Genomic DNA, 19,049 nt, shown 5'->3' on the forward strand with positions numbered 1-19,049 from the left:
ACCGGTCTTGGAGGTCTCGGAAAGCCTCTCTATACGTCAGTGGGAAAACTGTTCCAATTTTTAGGTAAGGCTGAAGAAATGCTAGGGTAATGAATGCCGTGCGCAGCCTCAGGCACGGCTTTCCACTTCTGTCAGGCGAGAATTACCGCTAACCTTAACTATTCCCTGGTCACGGCGGATTTCGAATCCTCAGGATCGGTTGTAACTAACATGGATGGATGTACATACATACCTGGAAAGTATAGAATGACAGCAACCCCCCATTTCAACCCTCTTCTACCACGTTCTCCGTGCTCATCATTGCCAATCAAGGTCTTGTTCAACTCTCAATCAACCCGATTACTCCCATTTTAACTCGCAGTGGCATTGACTTATGCATTGCCTTGGCATTCTTCCTCCTTTCTGACATCGCCACCAGACGGAACGTCAGAAAAAAGTACTTTCCCCCATTAACAAGAATCTCATCAGCCGTTAGCAATCACCTATGGAAATATACAAGAAGGCGGTGGAATACACGAATGGGGTCTTTATAGATGCCACACCACCTTCAGTCTAACGCCGAGCACATCACTCACCAGTCCAGCCTTTTGTCCCATGGCTTACTATCTTGTGACCCTTTGCTGCGTCTTCGCAACGCTGGGCTCCTTTCTCTTTGGTTACGATTCCGGTGTAATTTCGTCCACCCTTGACCAAGAGGATTTTCAGAATCGCTTTAATCATCCCTCTGACGCCGCCACGGGTGGTATAGTCGCTTCTTACAATGGTACAGGCCCACCTACAGACGACGTTAGCACGCGAAACACCTTCTAATTGGAATTTAGGGGGCGCAATTCTAGGTTCCGTTCTGGTCTCATACATCTCTGATCCGTATGGACGGCGTCCCGTCATCTTCATTGGAGGCCTTCTGGGAAGCTTGGGGGCAGCATTGCAAGCTGGTGCCGTAACTGTCGCCATGCTCATTGCAGGCCGATTGATTGCTGGTTTGGCTGTAGGCTTGATGTCATCTGCCATTCCAGTTTACTGTGTATGTCTTCCCTATGTTGATATAACATTGCTCTTGAACTAGACTGACTCCCCTTAGAGTGAGGTTTCTCCTCCCCATATACGCGGCTTTTTGGGCTCCATGCAACAATGGATGATCGGGTTGGGGATTGTCGTCGCTGTATGTCATACCAATCTCATTCATCTGTATAGCTTTCCAGTTTACCTTACTAACCCCGACCAGCAATGGACTGGATATGGCTGCTCCCTTCACACCGGTGCCATCACCTGGAGACTCCCATTGGCCATCCAAGCTGTTCCCGCCGTAATCCTCTGTGGTGGTGTTTGGTGTCTTCCCGAGTCTCCACGCTGGCTGATCGAGAAAGGCCATACTGAAGCCGGTCGAGAGGTCCTTTCTCGTTTACATCTAAACCGGGACAGGTCGAATATTCAGATGATTGACGCTGAGATCGCCCAAATCAACGACAGCATCGCCGAAGAACGACGTTCTGCCGTGCACTCCTGGCGTGAGCTGCTATCCCAGGCTCGCTGGCGCCATCGCCTGTTACTGGCATGCGGTATTCAAGCGTTCACCCAATGCTCAGGTACCAACATCATCTCGAACTACAATCCAGGCCTGTACAGGACGCTAGGACTGGAGGGCACAACCCCGCTCATGCTCCAAGGGATATGGGGAGCCCTAGCTCAGTTTTGGAATACCGTGTTCATGCTTTTCATTGACCGTGTGGGTCGTCGTACGCTGCTCATACCTTCCCTGCTCGGCATGGGTGCCACCATGTGCATAGAAGCAGCCTTAGCCCAGGCCAACGGCGGATTTCGCGACCCATCTGCCAACCCGGATGCTGTCCGTGCCGCGATTGCCATGTTCTTTGTCTTCTCAATTTTCTTTACCGGCCTTGGCCTTATCTCCTGGATCTATCCGTCTGAGATCTTCCCGACAGCAATCCGCGCCCGCGGCTCGTCGCTGGCAACCGCTACAAACTGGAGTCTGAACCTCGTCTTTGCGCAATGCACGCCAATTGCGAGGTCGAGCATGGGCTTCAATTACTTCTATTGCTTCTTTGCTTTTAATTGGGTGGCCGCTGCCATCGCTTGGGCCTTTTACCCTGAAACTGCTGGTAAGTCGCTTGAGGAGGTCGAACATATCTTCTCATCCGGCTCGCGGGATGATATTCCACCTCCTGTCCCGGACCTTAAAAATGATGTTGTTGCTGTCTCGAACCCTGCAGACAGCGACTGGTCTAGGGAGAACCTGCGGCTTAGCTGCCATGCAAAAATGTCATAGTAGATATAGACCAAAGTATGTACCAGTATATGTAGATCATAATAGACTCTTTTCTAAAAAATAATAATAATAATAATAACAATAGAATTGCGGATGTTGTAACCGCTCGCTATATAAGAGTTGGGTATCAAGTACATTCATGAACATGAAAACAGACAAGGGTATCTATCCCAAAGCTAGATAAATATAGTTATGCGTCATACCAAAGAGGGATAAATGGAGCGATCCGGTCACTCTACCAGAGCAGGCATTATATAGCTCGTTAGAGGCGCACTGAGGATCTCCTGCCGCAGTTCACGTTCCCACAAAGACACAGGGGTCTCAAGACATAACGTCAAACATGAAAAGAGGAAGTCGTGAACAACCATCCAGGAGTTCAGACTAAGTCGTTTCGCAACCTTGAGCATCCGGCCAGCAAACCAAGGTCGCCCGTACTGTGTTTTGGCAGTAGGAGAATACTGCGTGAAATCGGGCATGCCTTGGTTCCCTAATGTCGAAGGAGACATGTCGGTTATCGTTATACCATCGTTGCATTCAAGCATGATCTGAAGTAGTGCTTCAACGGATCCACTCGTGTCAACCTCACTCGCTAGTACTGCTTGCTCTAGTGTCCAGAGGAAGGTTTCGCTATGCTGCACAGAGTTTCGGTAATCCCAAAGAGCTGCATTGAGCATGATCAGTGCAACCAGCCGCGCGACAAATTGTTTACGGTTGCCTGAAGCGGTAAAGCGTAGGCCGGGTGGTGCGGCAAGGATGCTATACAGAAGTGATGTCTCCTGAAACGCAGTGTAGCGCACTAAAGCTGGCATATTGGCGCGGTTAGATCGATGGGATATCGAGAGCTCCTCACAACGTTTCAAAAAGTCGATGAACTCATCGCACTGATGTCTGATCTCATCCTCTGGTGACAGGAATGATAGCGAAGAACTTAGATTGGTTAATCCAGAGGGCGAGAGAGCATCCCCAGGTGATAACAAAGGCATTGAAGGAAGGGGGGAAGGTGTCAAATTGAATGTTTGCGTTAGCGAGTCTTGCCATTGACCTTGCGCCTTGAAAGACCGTTTGACTGAAGGGTTATACTCGAAGAAGAAGCTTAGCCCATTTGTTTCATATCCAGATAGAATATAATCTTGCCAGTTGATTAACATGCCCAACCGTGTATTCTCGAAGGCCACTGGTCCTCCTCGGGCACGTATCATTTCCCTCGCAGCCCGCATGTGTACCCAGCTAATTTCCTTGTGCCCCGGACGAGGGTCAAAGTCCTCGAGACCTGCAGCACTGAGACATGCAATAATTGCAACATCTGAGATATCGCCCGGATTTCTTGTCATATGATCTCGGAGCATGGAGATTGCGCGGTTGCGGTGAACAAGTGTATAGTCAGTCTCCTCCTCGTTCCGTACCCAAGCCCAAGTGTTTGCTGCATGTACGAGAATAGTGTTCTGGAATGTGACGGCGCCTTTCATACCTTCTGGAACAAAGACTGCTGTGTACCAATTATGGGCTTTAGCAGAGCGGAAATGACCACCATAGGAACATGCAGGCATCTCATTGACGTAGAAGTCAAATAGTCGCTGGCCCTCAGCATCAAGATCCATCGGCATGGTGTTGAAAGGGTCGGTTCGTGCTGCACTGAGGATAGTTTTTGGAGAAAGTGTGACATCAGATGGGGAAGTTGGTGTGGATGACCATGGGGATAAATTGCTTGACTCTGAGCCACTACTCTGACTTCCAGATACATATTTGTCTAGAAGATAGGGCGACAGCGGATAACCTTGAAGCTGAAAGAAAGAATTGGCCGGTAGGGATGTACTTTCAGCACTTGCGTAGCTCATGACGCCAGGAACAAAATCTCGCTCAACTTCTTCCACCAAATCGTCCGTCAAATCTTGATTTGGAACCACTTTGATATTGGACCTTTGTGCTGATGAAGACTGCGCATTTTTCTGCTTCTGGCTATTCGCGTCTTTTTCCTTTCCTTTCTGGGCAGTGTCCCCTGTAGACGTCCTGCCCTTCCTGGGGCGTCGAGTGGACTTTCGTGGTGCATTGTGGCTTTCTACCGCCGTCTGTTCGGCGTCATTACTAGGCTGACCCGACGCACGTTTTTGACGCATGTATTGTTGCATCACATGGCGCTTGACCTGGGTTAGATTGCTCCGACTGTTGTTGGAAGCGTCGATGAACTGCCATTCTGTCGCAGGCTTGGCTGAATCCGTGTGGTCAGGCACATTTGACATGGTTTGGCGTTCTGTCAACCCTCTGTGTGGTCAACACTGCTAACGATTGCGTGTTTACTTTTTTGGTTGCAACTCGGGGGTCAGAGCTGCGAAATTCTTCGATGGTACGTCATGCGCTGTTATGAGAGTTGGACTTCGTATGATCAGTGGCAGCAACCCCGGCGCATTGTGAAACATGCAAAGCCTCGATGCTATTTTGGGCCCCCGCAAAATGCGAGTCCGAACGTGGACTAGTCGGTAGTCAGAAGGCGCAGCAGCAGAAAACAAGTCACAACAAGACGATCGATGTCAACAATCTAGATGTCGCGGGGGAGTCAATCGACTTGGCGTTTCAGAAAGAAACTTAGTAAATCTTCTTCATTTATGGTTCTGTCGGTCACCTTATATAGAGGACCGTGTCCACGAGTGTTCACGGGGGGGGGGGATGTGGAGCTACGGGCAACCGTTGGAGGGAAACGTCCGAGCCTCCAAACAAATGGGATCTGCGGCTTAAGGTAGTTAAATAAAAATTGATCTGTGTTTGCCTCCTCAGCCCTGGAAGCGGCCGTCTCACTTGCAGAAAAGAACGATGCGGCTGAGACTATACGGTGTCGAATGATGACATGAGGCGACGCTCTCTTTTCACAATCGCCTCTGGAGAAACCAGGATGTGGAGATGGCCCCGGGGGGGGGGGGGTTGCTCAGGAGAATCGAATAGAAGAGTAATAAAAGTGGCAATAAGCTGAACGCAGGATTATCAGTAATCAGGAATCAGATGGTGTTTGGTAACGGGGTTTGAAGCGTCGAAGCCGACGGATTGAAGAGTTCGAGATTAGATGGGAAGAAGGGCGACTAAACCCAAAGGCGTAGGACCACCGTCCTTTCCGATTCGGTTGTGCATCCGTCTAGAACCCGTCGAGATTCAGGTGCTGCTCCTAGGGCCAATCACCATTGCGCCCAGGTCGAATGCTGTGTGTCGTTCGGGAATGGGCCGATCATGGATAAATCCTACTACGACTAGTAGTTGATCATCCACGCCCATAAATAACAGCGCAGGGTAGCATTGGTCCAGTGAGGGTGGGAATTGGTACCTGATTTTTGGGTGACAATCATCCATCCCCCCACACACTTGTACTGTGTACCATTCACATGGCAACTAGTTCCTATCCTGTAGTTAGTACTAGTAGTAACTACCACTACTATACTACTCCGTACTACTAGCCTCCTTTCGGTATCATGCACGATCGCTGGTCGAATACTGGACTTTTTGGCCCCCCTTTGGAGGACTTTCTCATCGAGAAATTATCTATCCTCTCTTTCATTGTTCGACTCCATAAACTGTCGCTTCTTTTAACTTTGGCCCCATGCATTAGCTCCTCGAGTAATCTTCAGTACTATCTAACCTACAATGACCGCGCGCAGCTTCTTTGAACGGCCAGGTGAGACTGGCAATGGCTCTCCTGGACACTTCCAAGTTTATCGGTCTAAGCTTTAACCAGGCCACGAAGTTAAGAAAGTAGGTATGGTTAGAACCAATGGAGTCTTGGTTACAGAGTACACTGGCTCTCAACCTTGGCGGTAGATCAGATAAACAAACGTTCTTATGCCATCAGTTATGTTCAACGGCGTGAACCCTTCGCTAATCACCCCTTGCCTGCATATTTGGCATCAGGGGGGATCCTGCGAAATGGTATAACGTCCCCGGCTCGAACCGATCCCCTCGGTGACATCAATTACATCCATATGTAATGTACATACTTCATTGAAAAGCAATCACAGTTTCAACGGTAGACTGTAAGTCATATAAAGCCTGCGAGTTTAGGAATCGTTAAAATTTCCCACAGCTGTTCACAGCCTGTTGGCAAGCTACCGCAACTATCTCTAAACTAAAAGAGGCGAAATTCTGTGTTGATAAATGTATCAAACCGCCCGACCACGTCGGAGATAAAATACACCGCCTTCATCTAAAGTCCGCGGCAGAATTGCAAATCTGAAAGTATTCTGAGCTCCCCGAAAGGTACAACCTGGGGGTTGACCACGCGTGTCTATTCTCACAGCTCTCCAATTCCCGGCCTCGAGCCTGTCGGATACTATTATTCGATTCGATTATCCTCAGGTCGTTTTCCCCATCTGTTGATCCCCTCTTGCATCCTCATATCACGCAGTCGCGCGTTCAGCAACTCCGCATCGATCTCCGAACTCCGTTGCTGTCACTACCACTGTCGCTTTTGCCAGAACAGTTCGTTGAGGGTACAATACACATGGGCGCTTCGATAAATTTCTCGGCCTACCCGATATCTGCGTGATTTTTGACACTACCGACTTTGCGCCAGCTTTCATGATGCCTTTACTGGGCGTCACGAGACCAACATATACCACATAGTCGACACAACATAATCTAGCTCCTTCGCATTAACTCTGATTTTTGACTGTAAAGGTCTGGAGATTCCTTGGATTGAGTTGATTAACATCGTTGTAATCGCTTGCCAGGGCAACTACCGCATTGTTTGAAGTTACGCGATGGCTGGCGGGGCGCCCACACCTACTGGCGTCAGTCAGTCCCATGGCTCCAATGGTGATAATACGACGGTCATAAGTCCATATGAAACAAACCCGGATAATATACCGCAAGATGACCCCTTCCTTAAGCAAAGCCCTCATTACGGTCGTTACGCTCCGCAAGACGATGATTTCAAACCCCGCTACGATCACTGGTGGCAATCGGACCCCGATGCTATTTCGCATTGGGAGAGCATAGTGAAAGAGAATTTGAGCCCAGAGAATTCTATGAACTTGCAAGAGGACCGCCAGGCTTATTCTGTTGGCAGTGTAACAATCCGAATTGACAAGGACGATGTGGTCGACACAACAGCTGAAAGGTACTCTTGCGCTAACGCGAATGAATTGAGCGCAGCAAGGAAAGCAGAGGATGCTCTTAAAGCACTTGAAGTCGCCGTTCCGGTAATACATTTTTGTGGGACAGTTGATGGGAAGAATGTCACTGTGGAGTCCAGAATTCCTGGTGTTTCTCTAGAAGTCGCCTGGAGGTATCTTAGCACCGAACAAATTAACAAGTTCAAGCAAGAATGCCGTCAGATCCTCGAGCACATGGCAAGTATCGACCCTGCCCCCGACAGCCCGTCGTACGTTTGCAGTGGACTCAACTCTTTGCTACCGCCCGAAATACAGGAGATGGAGAAAGATGTTCTGTTCCAAGAGAATAAGGAAGATGAAATACTGTGCCTCGTACACAACAATCTGACTCCTTCCAATATAATCGTTAACGATGACCGAGTCGTGGGCATTATGGGTTGGCGACACAGCGGATATTTTGGGTTCGGAAGGGCAAACACGATACACCGACGGTTCAGAATGCCCACATGGTCTTCATTAGCGGCGGCTGGTGGCAATGTTGAAGCATGGGCTGATCTTTATGAGAACCTTTTGAACGCAAAAGTGGGCTCCAAGCTTGAAGCGAGTCAAGATACGCCAGGGCCACAAGTTAAATCAGAACCATCAAATGTGACTTTGGACAAGGTTCCTCAAAGCGATGAGATCGACAATAAGTCTATATTGTCCCAGGTTGATGGCGTAAACACGCCCGTGGAACACCCGACACCGAAGAAAATCACCGATCTGAAACATGGACGAGGTTCGCGAGCCTCGTCGTCTGATCGGTCATCGCCTGCCAATTCAGTGAAACCCACCTCAGGTAGAAAATCAACACCTGGCGGTGGAAAGAAAGGTACAGCAAAGAAGTCAACTGCCAGAAAGCGCAAGATTACCGAAGAAGATACTGAAAGTGTTGATGGCCATCAATCCAACACCCCTTCCTCTCGCACCAGTAAAACCCCTGGTGCCAAGAAGCAGGGCTCTGCATCTGTAGCGGGCTCTCCAGCACCCGAAAGCAGGACGAAGAAGAAAAAGAAAGGCGCTAAGAATAGAAAGGCCCCGAAGAAAGTTGCAGCGAAAGAAGAGGAGAACGATGAAGAAGAAGAAGACGAAGAAGAGGCTTCAACAGATGAGAACGAGCTGTTCTGTATCTGCCGTAAGCCCGATAATCATACATGGATGATTGCCTGTGATGGCGAGTGCGACGACTGGTTTCATGGAAAGTGTGTTAACATCGATCCAAAAGATGCTGACTTGATTGACAAGTATATATGTGAGTCTCTCTCGTTTGGTTTTTCCTTGCTGTTATGATGTTGGTGTTTGCTCCTGAGATAACAGTTCCTCGCTAATGTTAAGCCAGGCCCGAACTGCAAAGAGCAGGGCAAGGGATGCACTACATGGAAACCAATGTGTCGCGTGCCCTCTTGTCGGAAGCCTGCTCGGTTTAACAATAACAATCTTAGCAAATACTGTTCTGATGAGCATGGTCGGGAATTCATGCGCCTGAAGACCCAGTACCTCAACATGAGCCCGGCCCCCGAGAACAAGATGGACGACCTTGGGAGCAGGGGTGGAATCCTAACTGCCGGTGATCTCAAGGCCGTGATAACGGATGTATCTTCAGCGGCGGAATTTCGTAAGCTTGGCGAACGGATTGTCTCGCTACCACCCGATGACCCCGAGACAGGCACAAAAGAGAAAGACAAGAAAAAGCTTGGATTGGATTTCGCTCCTGGTGATCTTACATACTCACCCGATGAGGCTTCGAAAATCGAAGAATTACGCAAGCGACGTGATGAGCTGCTTCATCGCAAGAATATGCTCAATGCGCGTAACACATTCGTGAATCTTGTCCGTCAACGGTCCAAGAGTGTACTAGAACGATTGAAGCAAGCCGAACCTAAAGGCGGATGGAAAGATATCTGCGGTTTTGACTCACGGTTAGCCTGGTCTGATGAGGAGTTCGACGAATGGAGACTATCGGAAGTTGGGGCGAAAACACTTGAGGATGGCACTCCTGAGGCGCTGGCGTCTAGCTATCCTGATACCACTGATGCAGATGGCGACACCGTCATGAATGGCGCCAAAACAGAAGAGGATGACATCAACAGCTTGTCTCGGGGGATTTGTATCAAGAAGCGCTGTGAGAGACACAAACAATGGGTCAAGGTTCAACAACAAGAGATCTTATTCGAGGAGGATACAGTTGGTCAGGATCTCACAAAGTGTGAAAAGGAAGCTCAAAACGTCGTGGAGAGAGCTGTTCTCAGGATGTGGGCTGAAAAAGAAAATGCCCAAAACGGATGTCAATGAAGCCAACGTTAGGCTGATCAGAGATATTATAGTGCTATTTTGCGGTGCTGTTATAGGTCATTTGCATAAATGATACCCTTGTTCGCGGAAGGAAGCAAAACCCAGGGATTTTGATACGGAGTTGGTGTGCACATTTGGGTAGTTTGGGCCGCGGTTGCTATTTTCGACGAGGCTGGTGTAAGATTTGATAATATATACAAATAAATGGACTGCTTGATATATATGTGCAGCTCCAAACAAAAGTAATCTTTCGGGGCCAGTGCTCAATTTATTTGTTTGTCCCAGATGCACCATCGTCCAACGCCGTTGCCTACCCTGTCTTTGATAACTTCAACCACGTGCGCGGATTTGACAGTCGATAACAGAAGATGAGTATCGATTCCCTGCTCCAATGTTCGCATAAGAAGACTAGGAAACAACTTCTCACTTGCGTGGAATATGGAGTAAATCCCGTTCTCGCGAGAAGTCAACGGGTTGTTCCCTGGATTTCTCCCTTGCTGCATCTGGCCTGGGGCAGTCTGCGTGTCGGACGTCAACGTCCCAAGCCCGCTGGTATTGACAAGCATCACGGAAAGATAAGAGCTGTGCATTTGTGACAATTGTGTTAAAGTCCGCAGTAAATTTGACAGAATGGCTGTTCCTCTGACTGTGGAGGAACCTCGGACCACACCTTCGGTAAGAGTATCAAGTCCGGCAATGACGAGGAAAACGCGGCAGTCGTTATTTCCTGTGGATTCTACCTGATGAGTCTGCTGTAGTTCCCGTTCCTCTTTATACATACGCAGAGTATCGGAGACTTCGTCTATAGCTTGTACAGCGGCAGCCATATCAAAGACAGGGAATAATTGAACAGAGTCTAGATGTGAGATTGCTTCATCGCGCGACAAGGGTGACTGTCGAGATGCGGATAACAAAGACCCAAGGAGCCTGTGTGGAGAGAATATGTCAAGATTTGCAGGGTGGATTATATATGTTTTTGCACTAGAACTTGACGGTAATGAGGTTCTACACAGCTGTGCTGCGAGTATTGATCGTGAAACCTAGCAAGCGACGATCATCAGTTGAGTTGATGTTTGTGGTGACTAGGAAGAGGCAACGGTCGGAAAAGGAGCAGAACGTAATAGATAGGGAGCTCAATACTTGGCCTAAAAATTCCATATCATCGATTTCCTTGGCCTGGTTTCTTAGTTTTGAGAACCCAATCACGGTTCCTTTTCGGAAGACACTATGTACAGGGCTTTCGAATGCTTTACGAATGTCATCCTTGAGATCCCAGGTTCCTGGCATAGAGACCTGATCGTGATGTGGTTGTGGCAAAAGAATATAGGCAAGAGTTGGGAATGCAGGCGCAGAACTGTAGGGAGTAGAAGTAGAGGCCATATTAGAATGAAATGAGTCTGACGTGCTCGTACAGGTCGTTCCTGACAGAGAAACTATTTTGGCGACAGTTATGTTGAATTATTATGGTAGCACTATGATTTAACTAAGAATCCACTGAGCAGACCTGGTGCATACTGGAGGTTGAGGTGTGGCATACTAGGACTAGGATCGTAGATCTCAAGAGGCAAAGACTGCATCCGAAAATTAACTCCATTCCACGTGTTCGGGCCTTAGCTTTAAGGCACCAATATCATATACATTGATTGGAAATAAGAGAATAGGGCCATTTTGGACCTGTATATGTGCAATAACCCCCAGCCCTGTATATATTTTCTTTATACATCACGTTTTCCTATACAAAAGGCCCATCGCCGCGGTTCTCGGGAGTCCCGGTCACACAAACCCAGTGCGGTTTGGTGGCCGGCATCGTAGTCTTTGACCATATGTTAAGCAATGACCGTTTGCACAATGGTTTCCACCGTTGCTGGCGCACAAGCAGCAGAACATATTCTCTTCTTAGTCCACGTTCCTTGACCGTTGTGGGCCCATCCACTTTCGTCTAGGAGTTCTTCCAGTATGGGAGATAACTCGGCCCGTAGAGGGTCGAATGCATAGTCGCAGGCACAAAACTCAACAAGGCTGCCTCTGCGGCCCAAGTCACTTACAGAATGCCCGATAAGTGAGTAACCTGTAGCGATTTCCATCCAAGGGTCACTAGGGTCCATAGACCCCCTCTGTTCTAGCTCGGTAGCCTTGTCGCCCTCACACGGTGCTAACTGGACACTCAGTGACCGTAAATTCTCCATCAGCTCCACTGCATTTAAGACTAATTTGACATGATTATAAAACGGGAATACGGCGGTGTACCGAAAGGATGTCAACTTGCTCAGCGCGGGGGATGAGGTTAACTTTTGTGGGCGAGGTCTAACGTGTGCTAATGAGCCCCACGTGTTGAACAGTGAAGGAACCTGGAATAGGAAGTATTCATAGTGGTTATAAGCCTTGAGAGAAGAAGACTCGTTGAATAGTAGGGAGGACCATGATCGAGCTTCAAGTAGCGTTGAGCACTTTCCAAGATGAGATAGTGGTGGAAGGTCAGAGCTTCGAGTGTCCTGCTCTAACTGCAAGATTTGAAGTGGGGCTTGGAAAGCCCAGCTATGTCCCTCGAATATCTGTGCGCCTGTCATCTTGCCAATAAACGAAGGCGATGCAATCACTGCAATGCGCAGTGGATCAAGATAGGACAATGCCCGGCGCCACCAGAATGGATCCTCTCGATCGTCCGAGGAGTGCTGCCCTTTGACCACGGCTGAACTTACATGTCGAGCTAGACTTGAATCGGATATAAAGGAGAGAAACTCATCTACATCCTGGAGATCAAAGCAAACATGAGAGAATAATCGTGGTCGTGTGACCTCGAGCAAACGGGAAGAGGTGCATGAGAGGTTCTTCAGATCCCGAGTTCTCGACTTGACGATATTACTGCTTGGCGGTTGGTGTAGCCTGGCTAATGAAGGGGGTGGATATGACAGATTGGAGATAATCTCGTCAAGAAGCTCATTCGGCAGAGCTTCCAATGATGATCCTCGAGTGACCATTGTCGCATGCGGCATATCCTGCAAGAGGAAATCAGTGTCCCATGACTATCACATTTTGAGAGCAGGTGCTAGTATTTTCATCGACTGAGCAGGGTGATTGATCTGTACTGCCTCAATCTCCGTGCCGTACTAAGAGATGTGTGTGATGGAGGTCATATACTGTGTCTGATGGCCGGGAAAGGAGGCCGACATCAACTGCCGTGGCGACCCCACATACGTCACACGAGCTCCGCCAACCCTTCCGGAGGTTATAAGGGAAACAGTCTCAAGACAACAATAGACTCACCAATAACACGCTTTGAAGCTCTTTAAGAAGGTTTAGTAAGGATGATTCGTATTAGTAGCAAGGCTGAGTTCTACCAAAGGGACATGGAAGGTATGAATATCATTGAGGAAGTTATGCAAGGAGCTCTGGAGAATTGCGGTAAAACCCCCTTCTGGATTGGGACAAATTCCCCACATGTCCAATGTTGGTCTTTTTTAGCGTCCGCGCCAAGCATTTAACTCCAAGAGGGCCGACTGCAAATACTGTTTTGATACTAGTAGTAGAAACTGCGGTATGGCTGTATCTTCTACTTACGGTCAGTATAACAATTACTGTTGGCAGAGCAGTCAGTCAGTTACAGAGGAAGAGGCAAAAACCTGAAATTATTCCAGAAAGCAATGCCATCTAACATGGTACTAGTTACCATGGTTATCAAGAGCTTAGTCAACCCATGGCCCACCCACATCTAGATAATCTTTAGATCCTTTTGCCTCATCTTTCTTACCTCCCGCGTAGGAAAACCGGTCTGTCAATCTATGATCCTATATCCTTTTCACCCACCAGTCATCTCTATTGACATGATGGCAAGAGTCAACACCTTCATGTCATTCTCTCCGTACTTTAACCATATCTACTCCGTATCATGACAATATCTCTTCCACAGCTCCACTACCTCCTCCCCGAGTCAGGATGTGGAGAGAGCCTCTGCGGTGGGGCACTTCAGAGAACGTAGAAGCATTCGGCAATTAGTGAAAGGTTCAAGCCGTGGCGAAGGCGAATCGATGTGAAATAGAATTACTTTGCTTGGGTCCGAGTTCGGGGGTGCCCCTCCCATGCTGTTTTAAGGATTCCCTTCCTGCGATTGTCAAGTTTGTCTTTCAAAATACTGCTCAATCGCTACGTTTGGCAACAGGTACCAACTAAAGAGACATTTGGATCATCTCAATATATACTAACCGAATCATTGTCTCAGGACTCTTCAATATGGTCCATCAGCTTCACCACAACCCCCCTTTCCGTGCCGAACACCTTGGTTCGCTCCTTCGTACCGATGAACTGTTGAAGACAAAGACAGCTTTTGAACAGGGGCAGGTCTCTCAGGCTGACCTTGCTGCTGTCGAGAACAAGGATATCAAGGAGATTGCTGAAACTCAGAAGAAGCTTGGCTACGCCGCCGTCTCGGATGGAGAATACCGTAGACACAGTAAGGGAGGACTTGGTGTTTTGTGTAGAAGGGCATGATGCTAACGATTGAACTTGTATCCAGTGTTCTGGGGATCTTTTTTCCCTGGACTTGATGGTTTTGAGGAAGTAAACGACATCGATGCCGATGTCTTCCGTCCCTATGCCCCCGATGTTGCTGCTTTCCTCGAAGCTGGACACAAGCCTGGTGAGAGTGTCATCTGTACTGGCAAAATCAAGCACGTCGGTAGCACCTATATCGACGAGTTCAAGTACATGGCGAGCGTTGTTCCCCCAGAGGAGATCAAGAACATCAAACTGACCCTTGCTGCTCCTAACTGGTATCACTTGCGGTATAAGGAGGGCAAGGCATACCCGAAGGATGTGTATGCCACTGATGACGAGTACTTCGGCGATATCGCCAAGGCATATCAGGATGAGCTCCAGATCCTCTATGACGCTGGTTGCAGGAATGTTCAATTTGATGACCCCAACCTGGCTTGTGAGTTGCTTTCCCATAATAGTTCCTATGTTGAATTGCGAAAAATTGACTGACAATGCCGGCAGACTTCTGTTCTGACAAGATGCTCGCGGGCTGGGAAGCAGACCCATTGAATGTGATCTCAGCTGATGAGACATTCGAGAAGTACATCAAACTCTATAACGATTTGCTTTCCAAGCGTCCCGCCGATTTCCACGTTGGTGTACACATTTGCCGTGGTAACTTCGTCGGTAGCCGTCACTTCTCTGAAGGTGGATATGACCGTATTGCAACCAAGCTGTTCAAGGAGCTCAATGTCGACACATACTATCTCGAGTATGACACCCCTCGCGCCGGCGGTTTTGAGCCACTGAAGGAACTTCCTACACACAAGAATGTAATTCTAGGTGTCGTGACCAGCAAGTTCCCTGAGCTTGAGGACAAGGAAGAAATGAAGAAGCGCGTCTACGACGCCGCCAAGTTCATCGCGGAAGGCAACAACATCCCCGTTGAAGAGGCGTTGAAGCAGGTCGGTGTTAGCCCACAGTGTGGTTTCGCTAGCCACAGAGAAGGCAATGCCATTGACCGAAACGGCATGATTGCCAAGCTGAAGCTTGTCCGGGAAGTTGCCAATGACATCTGGCCTGGTGAGCTTTAAGTAGGTATGGTTGTCGCTTGATGTCGATTTTCAACAATGAGACACACTCAGGCTGGGTGACCGGCGATGTATTTGTGTGTATGAACGTGACGAAGTTATGTCTTTGTACAGAGTTGACCAATACCCCCGATTGGGATTAGTGGGTTTAGCTCTGGATATGTATATACCTGATCAATAATAAATGATTCAACTCAGTTCATAAAGTTCACTGGTCTTGCTCGGTGGTTAATATAGTAATCATAAGGAGAGGACCTTGGAAGCCAACAACATCAAGCCACCATTTATACATCCTTAGCTAGTGGGTCCAGCGTCAATCGCGCTGTTAGCAGCCTCTCATGTAATGTCAAGCATAGTGCAGTCAGCCTGCCAGGACTGGTCTTCTCCGTTCCTGTTGAATCTTTGGGGATGTCATGTGTCCGAGCATGAAACGCTGCAATCGGGATTTCCGAAACAGACCTTCGGCTTAACGTTAATGGCCCAGGATAGCTTTGACTTGGCGAGAGCCCTTGATAGTACGCAGTATTGCTAATGTGTCTAGGATGGATTCAGCAACTCAAACATACTAGACATCTTTGTATTTCAATCCTGGCTTGTGCAATTTCGAATTAATGCATCCAAGATGGAACCAGAGAGCCGCCCACAATCAAACTCACAAACACGCCATCATGACCGGACTTGGTATAGACTTCGGAGTGTTTTTACGGCCAGTGAAGCAGTCACGTGGACCCGTATCTTCCCATATAGCTACTCCATGGTCGAGCTATTCGATCCACGTTCGAAATGAAGTTAATTTAGTTCTATGATGAGGAACTGTATATGTTTTCCGTGATTTCCTTCCTTGGGGGGGGGGGGAAGGTTATGTCAGTACTAGTATCCCTCAAGCCACTAGCCTGCATTGTACTTACGGCCAGTCCAACTGTAGGCGAAGATCTTGCAGAACATGCTAAAAGCTATCTTTCTCTGTTCCAGCCGAGTTCTATTTAGGATCAATTTCTTAATTCCTACCAACCCTCGCTGCTGTGGCGAGTGACATGAGAGCATTGTCTTGGTTGATATTCCGGATATTTGGTTTGCAGATGAGTTGATAGTTCTGTTCGGGGATTTGTCGGTGGTGATTGATATATTGTATAGGATATAAAAGGGGGTTTGGCAAGTTGTATATGCCTCTCCGATATACTACGAGTGGCAGACCTACTTAGACGGTGAAGACTTGTGCCACTAGTGTCAAGTTGACATTCCTAGATAGCAGTTCATTCCAACAATTATGTTGTTTCGCCCTCTTCGTATGGGTGGCCCCCATTGTTCATTTGAATGCGATTGTTTCATACACTAGTGCGAAGCTTGAAGATGGGATCAATTTGATTCGTTATGGGAATAGGAGGTCGGTAATTATGATTACTTTTGGTTAGTATATACTAGAAGGTTTCAATAGCTCCGGCCCACCCTTGCATGTAGGCTAAAATATGGCTTGGCTTTCGATATATGGACGGCCGTTGTGAAGCTTAGCAGGAGGTGCGGTTTTCGAGTCCCAGGTAGCATGGGGTCCTTTGTAAGGCTTCGGTATCAGGGGTATGGACGATTTCACTTTGTTGTCAGTGTACATGTGATTGTATGCATTTTCAAGAACGAATCGAAGACGTGGGTAAGACAAGTTTCTTGTGTATGTTGGTCCAAAATTCTCTCTATTTCAAGATGTTTCTACTCAATGCGAAAGCAATGCGTCGAAAGGAGAAAAGGCAGTCGGCAGTAAGGGGGAAGAATTAATTAAAAGAAGAGTATATAAATGGCCCGCATAGAAACAGTGAGGGATATCATGAGAAGGTAAGGAAACGAAAAGTAGATCAAGAAATGGGCAAAGCATGCGCACGAAGTGAAATTTAAACATACTGCAAATGCTGCGTCTTCTGTCATCAAAGCGGACATGAACGAAAGAGGCCGAACGAGATAAGGAAATGTTATACACGAGAGCCATGCAATTGGTGCTCCTGGATTTACAGCGCAAAGGATGGGCGGAAGGGATGGAATTATTTTTGGGCCGGTGTTTTCACGTTGTTGGAAAGCCAAGCCTGCGAGAAATTCCATGTCAGAGCTTGATGGAGCAAATCGGAAGTCGAGAGACCAAACTTACAAGTCCTTCGAAGATACCAGTACCCTCGGTAGCCACGCTAGGCGCGACATACCATAGCTTGTCCTTTAGCTTGTTGAGTTGGAGCGCATTGGTAACGTCTTCGGGGCTCATATCTGCGGAGAGTAAGTTAGTGGGCACACCATCCTGGTGGTTCTTGAGATACATACGGCCTGAAATATCTTGTTTGTTCGCGAACACTAGGAGAAGAGCATCCTTCATTTCGCGGTCATTGATGATCTTGTGAAGCTCGGAACGAGCCTCCTCCATCCGGGCCGTATCACTGGAATCAACGACGAAGATCAAGCCTTGCGTTCCTACAAAAATACCGACAATGTCAGCGTTTATCGTCGCGGGCTGGTTTGTCCGAGCGGATTGTGATGGGCCATACCGGAATAGTAGTGTCTCCATAGTGGCCGGATCTTGTCCTGGCCGCCGACATCCCACACATTGAACTTGACATTCTTGTAGGTTACGCTTTCGACGTTAAACCCAACAGTGGGGATGGTAGTGACCTCCTGGTTCGTGAGTTTCAGCTTGTACAGGATTGCTGTTTCACGCGCCCATCAGTTTCTCTAATCCTTTCCATAGCACACAGCGAGGTGACCCGATTCAGGGGTGCAGACTTACTGGTCTTTCCAGCAGCATCCAAACCCAACATCAGAATCCGCATTTCCTTCGTCCCGAAGATCTTCCCCATTAACTTGGAAACTTGACCACCCATTTTGGCGAGGGGTTATTGGCTCCTAAGGTCACCGACGGTAAAAGCGTAAAAGCGAGGTAGTGCTACTGTTGATTGAGCGCAGAAGTTCTCGATCGTGTTTGCGATCGGAATTGGGACCAGGTTTCAATTGCGGTTGAACACGAGCAGGGGGGGGGGGGGGGTGGGAAAAGCGTGAGAAATCCCGCTGTAAGGTCGATTACTCCGTCCTGTCAATCTCCACGTCAACTAAGGCGATCTCAATGAAGACCGTCGCAGGAGGGGACGCAAGGTAAACAAGAGACAAACCGAACTTACCTTGTCGGCGAAGGGGAGGTGGCAGAAGAAAAAGGAAAGAGGGAAAAAAGAAAAAAGCAAAATACAGGCTGAACCAAAATGTAACGATAGAAAAGAAAAGAGTGAATGTGGCAGAAGGAGCGAAAGTGAAATGAATAGTTTAATTAATTGGGCCCAGAGTTTCAAGAGGCGACGATCCACACGAGGAGGGACGACGAGGGTCTGCGCGCTGGGCAATTGAACTCGGACTCCGTAAAAGGGGCTGCCGCATGACTAAGCCCCGCGATTCCTGCCAAGCATCTCGGTTGTTTCACCCGTAAGCAGTTCATGTTCGTCGTGATGGCAATAGTGCCGGTTCCATGGCCCCACGGCCCCTGTTTCCCCTCCCCGGTAGTACTCTAGTATCTTCCTCATTGGCATTGTGATTTCACGAGAGAATCAAATTCGAGATCAGGTTCTGGATCCCGGCTGTACTTTGTCCATACCCATGCCATTCAAAGCTCCGAAGCGTTTCCTTTCCGTCGGGTGCAACCACGTCTGGTCTCCATGGTGTGACATTCCCTGACTGTCCTGCGGGAGCCTTGTCGGCTTGTGCTTCTGTTCTTCTCCCTGCTCCCTCATGAGGCGTATATAGCGAGACTTGCGTGGTCCGATG

The 19,049-nt window shown here is 48.3% G+C and overlaps 7 protein-coding genes across 7 annotated transcripts; 3 read left to right on the forward strand and 4 right to left on the reverse strand.

The window, feature by feature from the left end:
• Positions 1-594: 594 nt before the first annotated feature.
• Positions 595-2,265, forward strand: ABOM_010308 (sugar porter family MFS transporter; the record flags this gene model as incomplete). The annotated part of the gene is made up of 5 exons (XM_022537436.1): positions 595-763; positions 822-1,024; positions 1,082-1,162; positions 1,226-2,185; positions 2,248-2,265. 5 exons carry the CDS (start codon positions 595-597, stop codon positions 2,263-2,265), a joined length of 1,431 nt encoding a protein of 476 aa, XP_022384747.1.
• Positions 2,266-2,517: 252 nt separating this feature from the next.
• ABOM_010309 (sigma-70 region 2 family protein) lies at positions 2,518-4,524 on the reverse strand (the record flags this gene model as incomplete). The annotated part of the gene is made up of 1 exon (XM_022537437.1): positions 2,518-4,524. One exon carries the CDS (start codon positions 4,522-4,524, stop codon positions 2,518-2,520), a length of 2,007 nt encoding a protein of 668 aa, XP_022384746.1.
• Positions 4,525-7,023: 2,499 nt separating this feature from the next.
• Positions 7,024-9,708, forward strand: ABOM_010310 (putative PHD transcription factor; the record flags this gene model as incomplete). The annotated part of the gene is made up of 2 exons (XM_022537438.1): positions 7,024-8,668; positions 8,756-9,708. 2 exons carry the CDS (start codon positions 7,024-7,026, stop codon positions 9,706-9,708), a joined length of 2,598 nt encoding a protein of 865 aa, XP_022384723.1.
• A 263-nt stretch (positions 9,709-9,971) lies between these two features.
• On the reverse strand, positions 9,972-10,535 carry ABOM_010311 (uncharacterized protein; the record flags this gene model as incomplete). The annotated part of the gene is made up of 1 exon (XM_022537439.1): positions 9,972-10,535. One exon carries the CDS (start codon positions 10,533-10,535, stop codon positions 9,972-9,974), a length of 564 nt encoding a protein of 187 aa, XP_022384724.1.
• A 999-nt stretch (positions 10,536-11,534) lies between these two features.
• ABOM_010312 (F-box domain protein) lies at positions 11,535-12,686 on the reverse strand (the record flags this gene model as incomplete). Its single annotated transcript, XM_022537440.1, has 1 exon — positions 11,535-12,686. One exon carries the CDS (start codon positions 12,684-12,686, stop codon positions 11,535-11,537), a length of 1,152 nt encoding a protein of 383 aa, XP_022384721.1.
• Positions 12,687-13,935: 1,249 nt separating this feature from the next.
• On the forward strand, positions 13,936-15,272 carry ABOM_010313 (cobalamin-independent methionine synthase II family protein; the record flags this gene model as incomplete). The annotated part of the gene is made up of 3 exons (XM_022537441.1): positions 13,936-14,155; positions 14,219-14,635; positions 14,701-15,272. The coding sequence occupies 3 exons, from the start codon at positions 13,936-13,938 to the stop codon at positions 15,270-15,272; spliced, it is 1,209 nt and encodes a 402-aa protein (XP_022384722.1).
• A 2,024-nt stretch (positions 15,273-17,296) lies between these two features.
• On the reverse strand, positions 17,297-18,121 carry ABOM_010314 (ADP-ribosylation factor 6; the record flags this gene model as incomplete). Its single annotated transcript, XM_022537442.1, has 4 exons — positions 17,297-17,338; positions 17,401-17,714; positions 17,789-17,947; positions 18,028-18,121. 4 exons carry the CDS (start codon positions 18,119-18,121, stop codon positions 17,297-17,299), a joined length of 609 nt encoding a protein of 202 aa, XP_022384726.1.
• Between the last annotated feature and the right edge of the window lie 928 nt (positions 18,122-19,049).

Source organism: Aspergillus bombycis (genome assembly GCF_001792695.1).
Source record: "Aspergillus bombycis strain NRRL26010 chromosome Unknown contig00123, whole genome shotgun sequence".
Classification (NCBI taxonomy): domain Eukaryota; kingdom Fungi; phylum Ascomycota; class Eurotiomycetes; order Eurotiales; family Aspergillaceae; genus Aspergillus; species Aspergillus bombycis.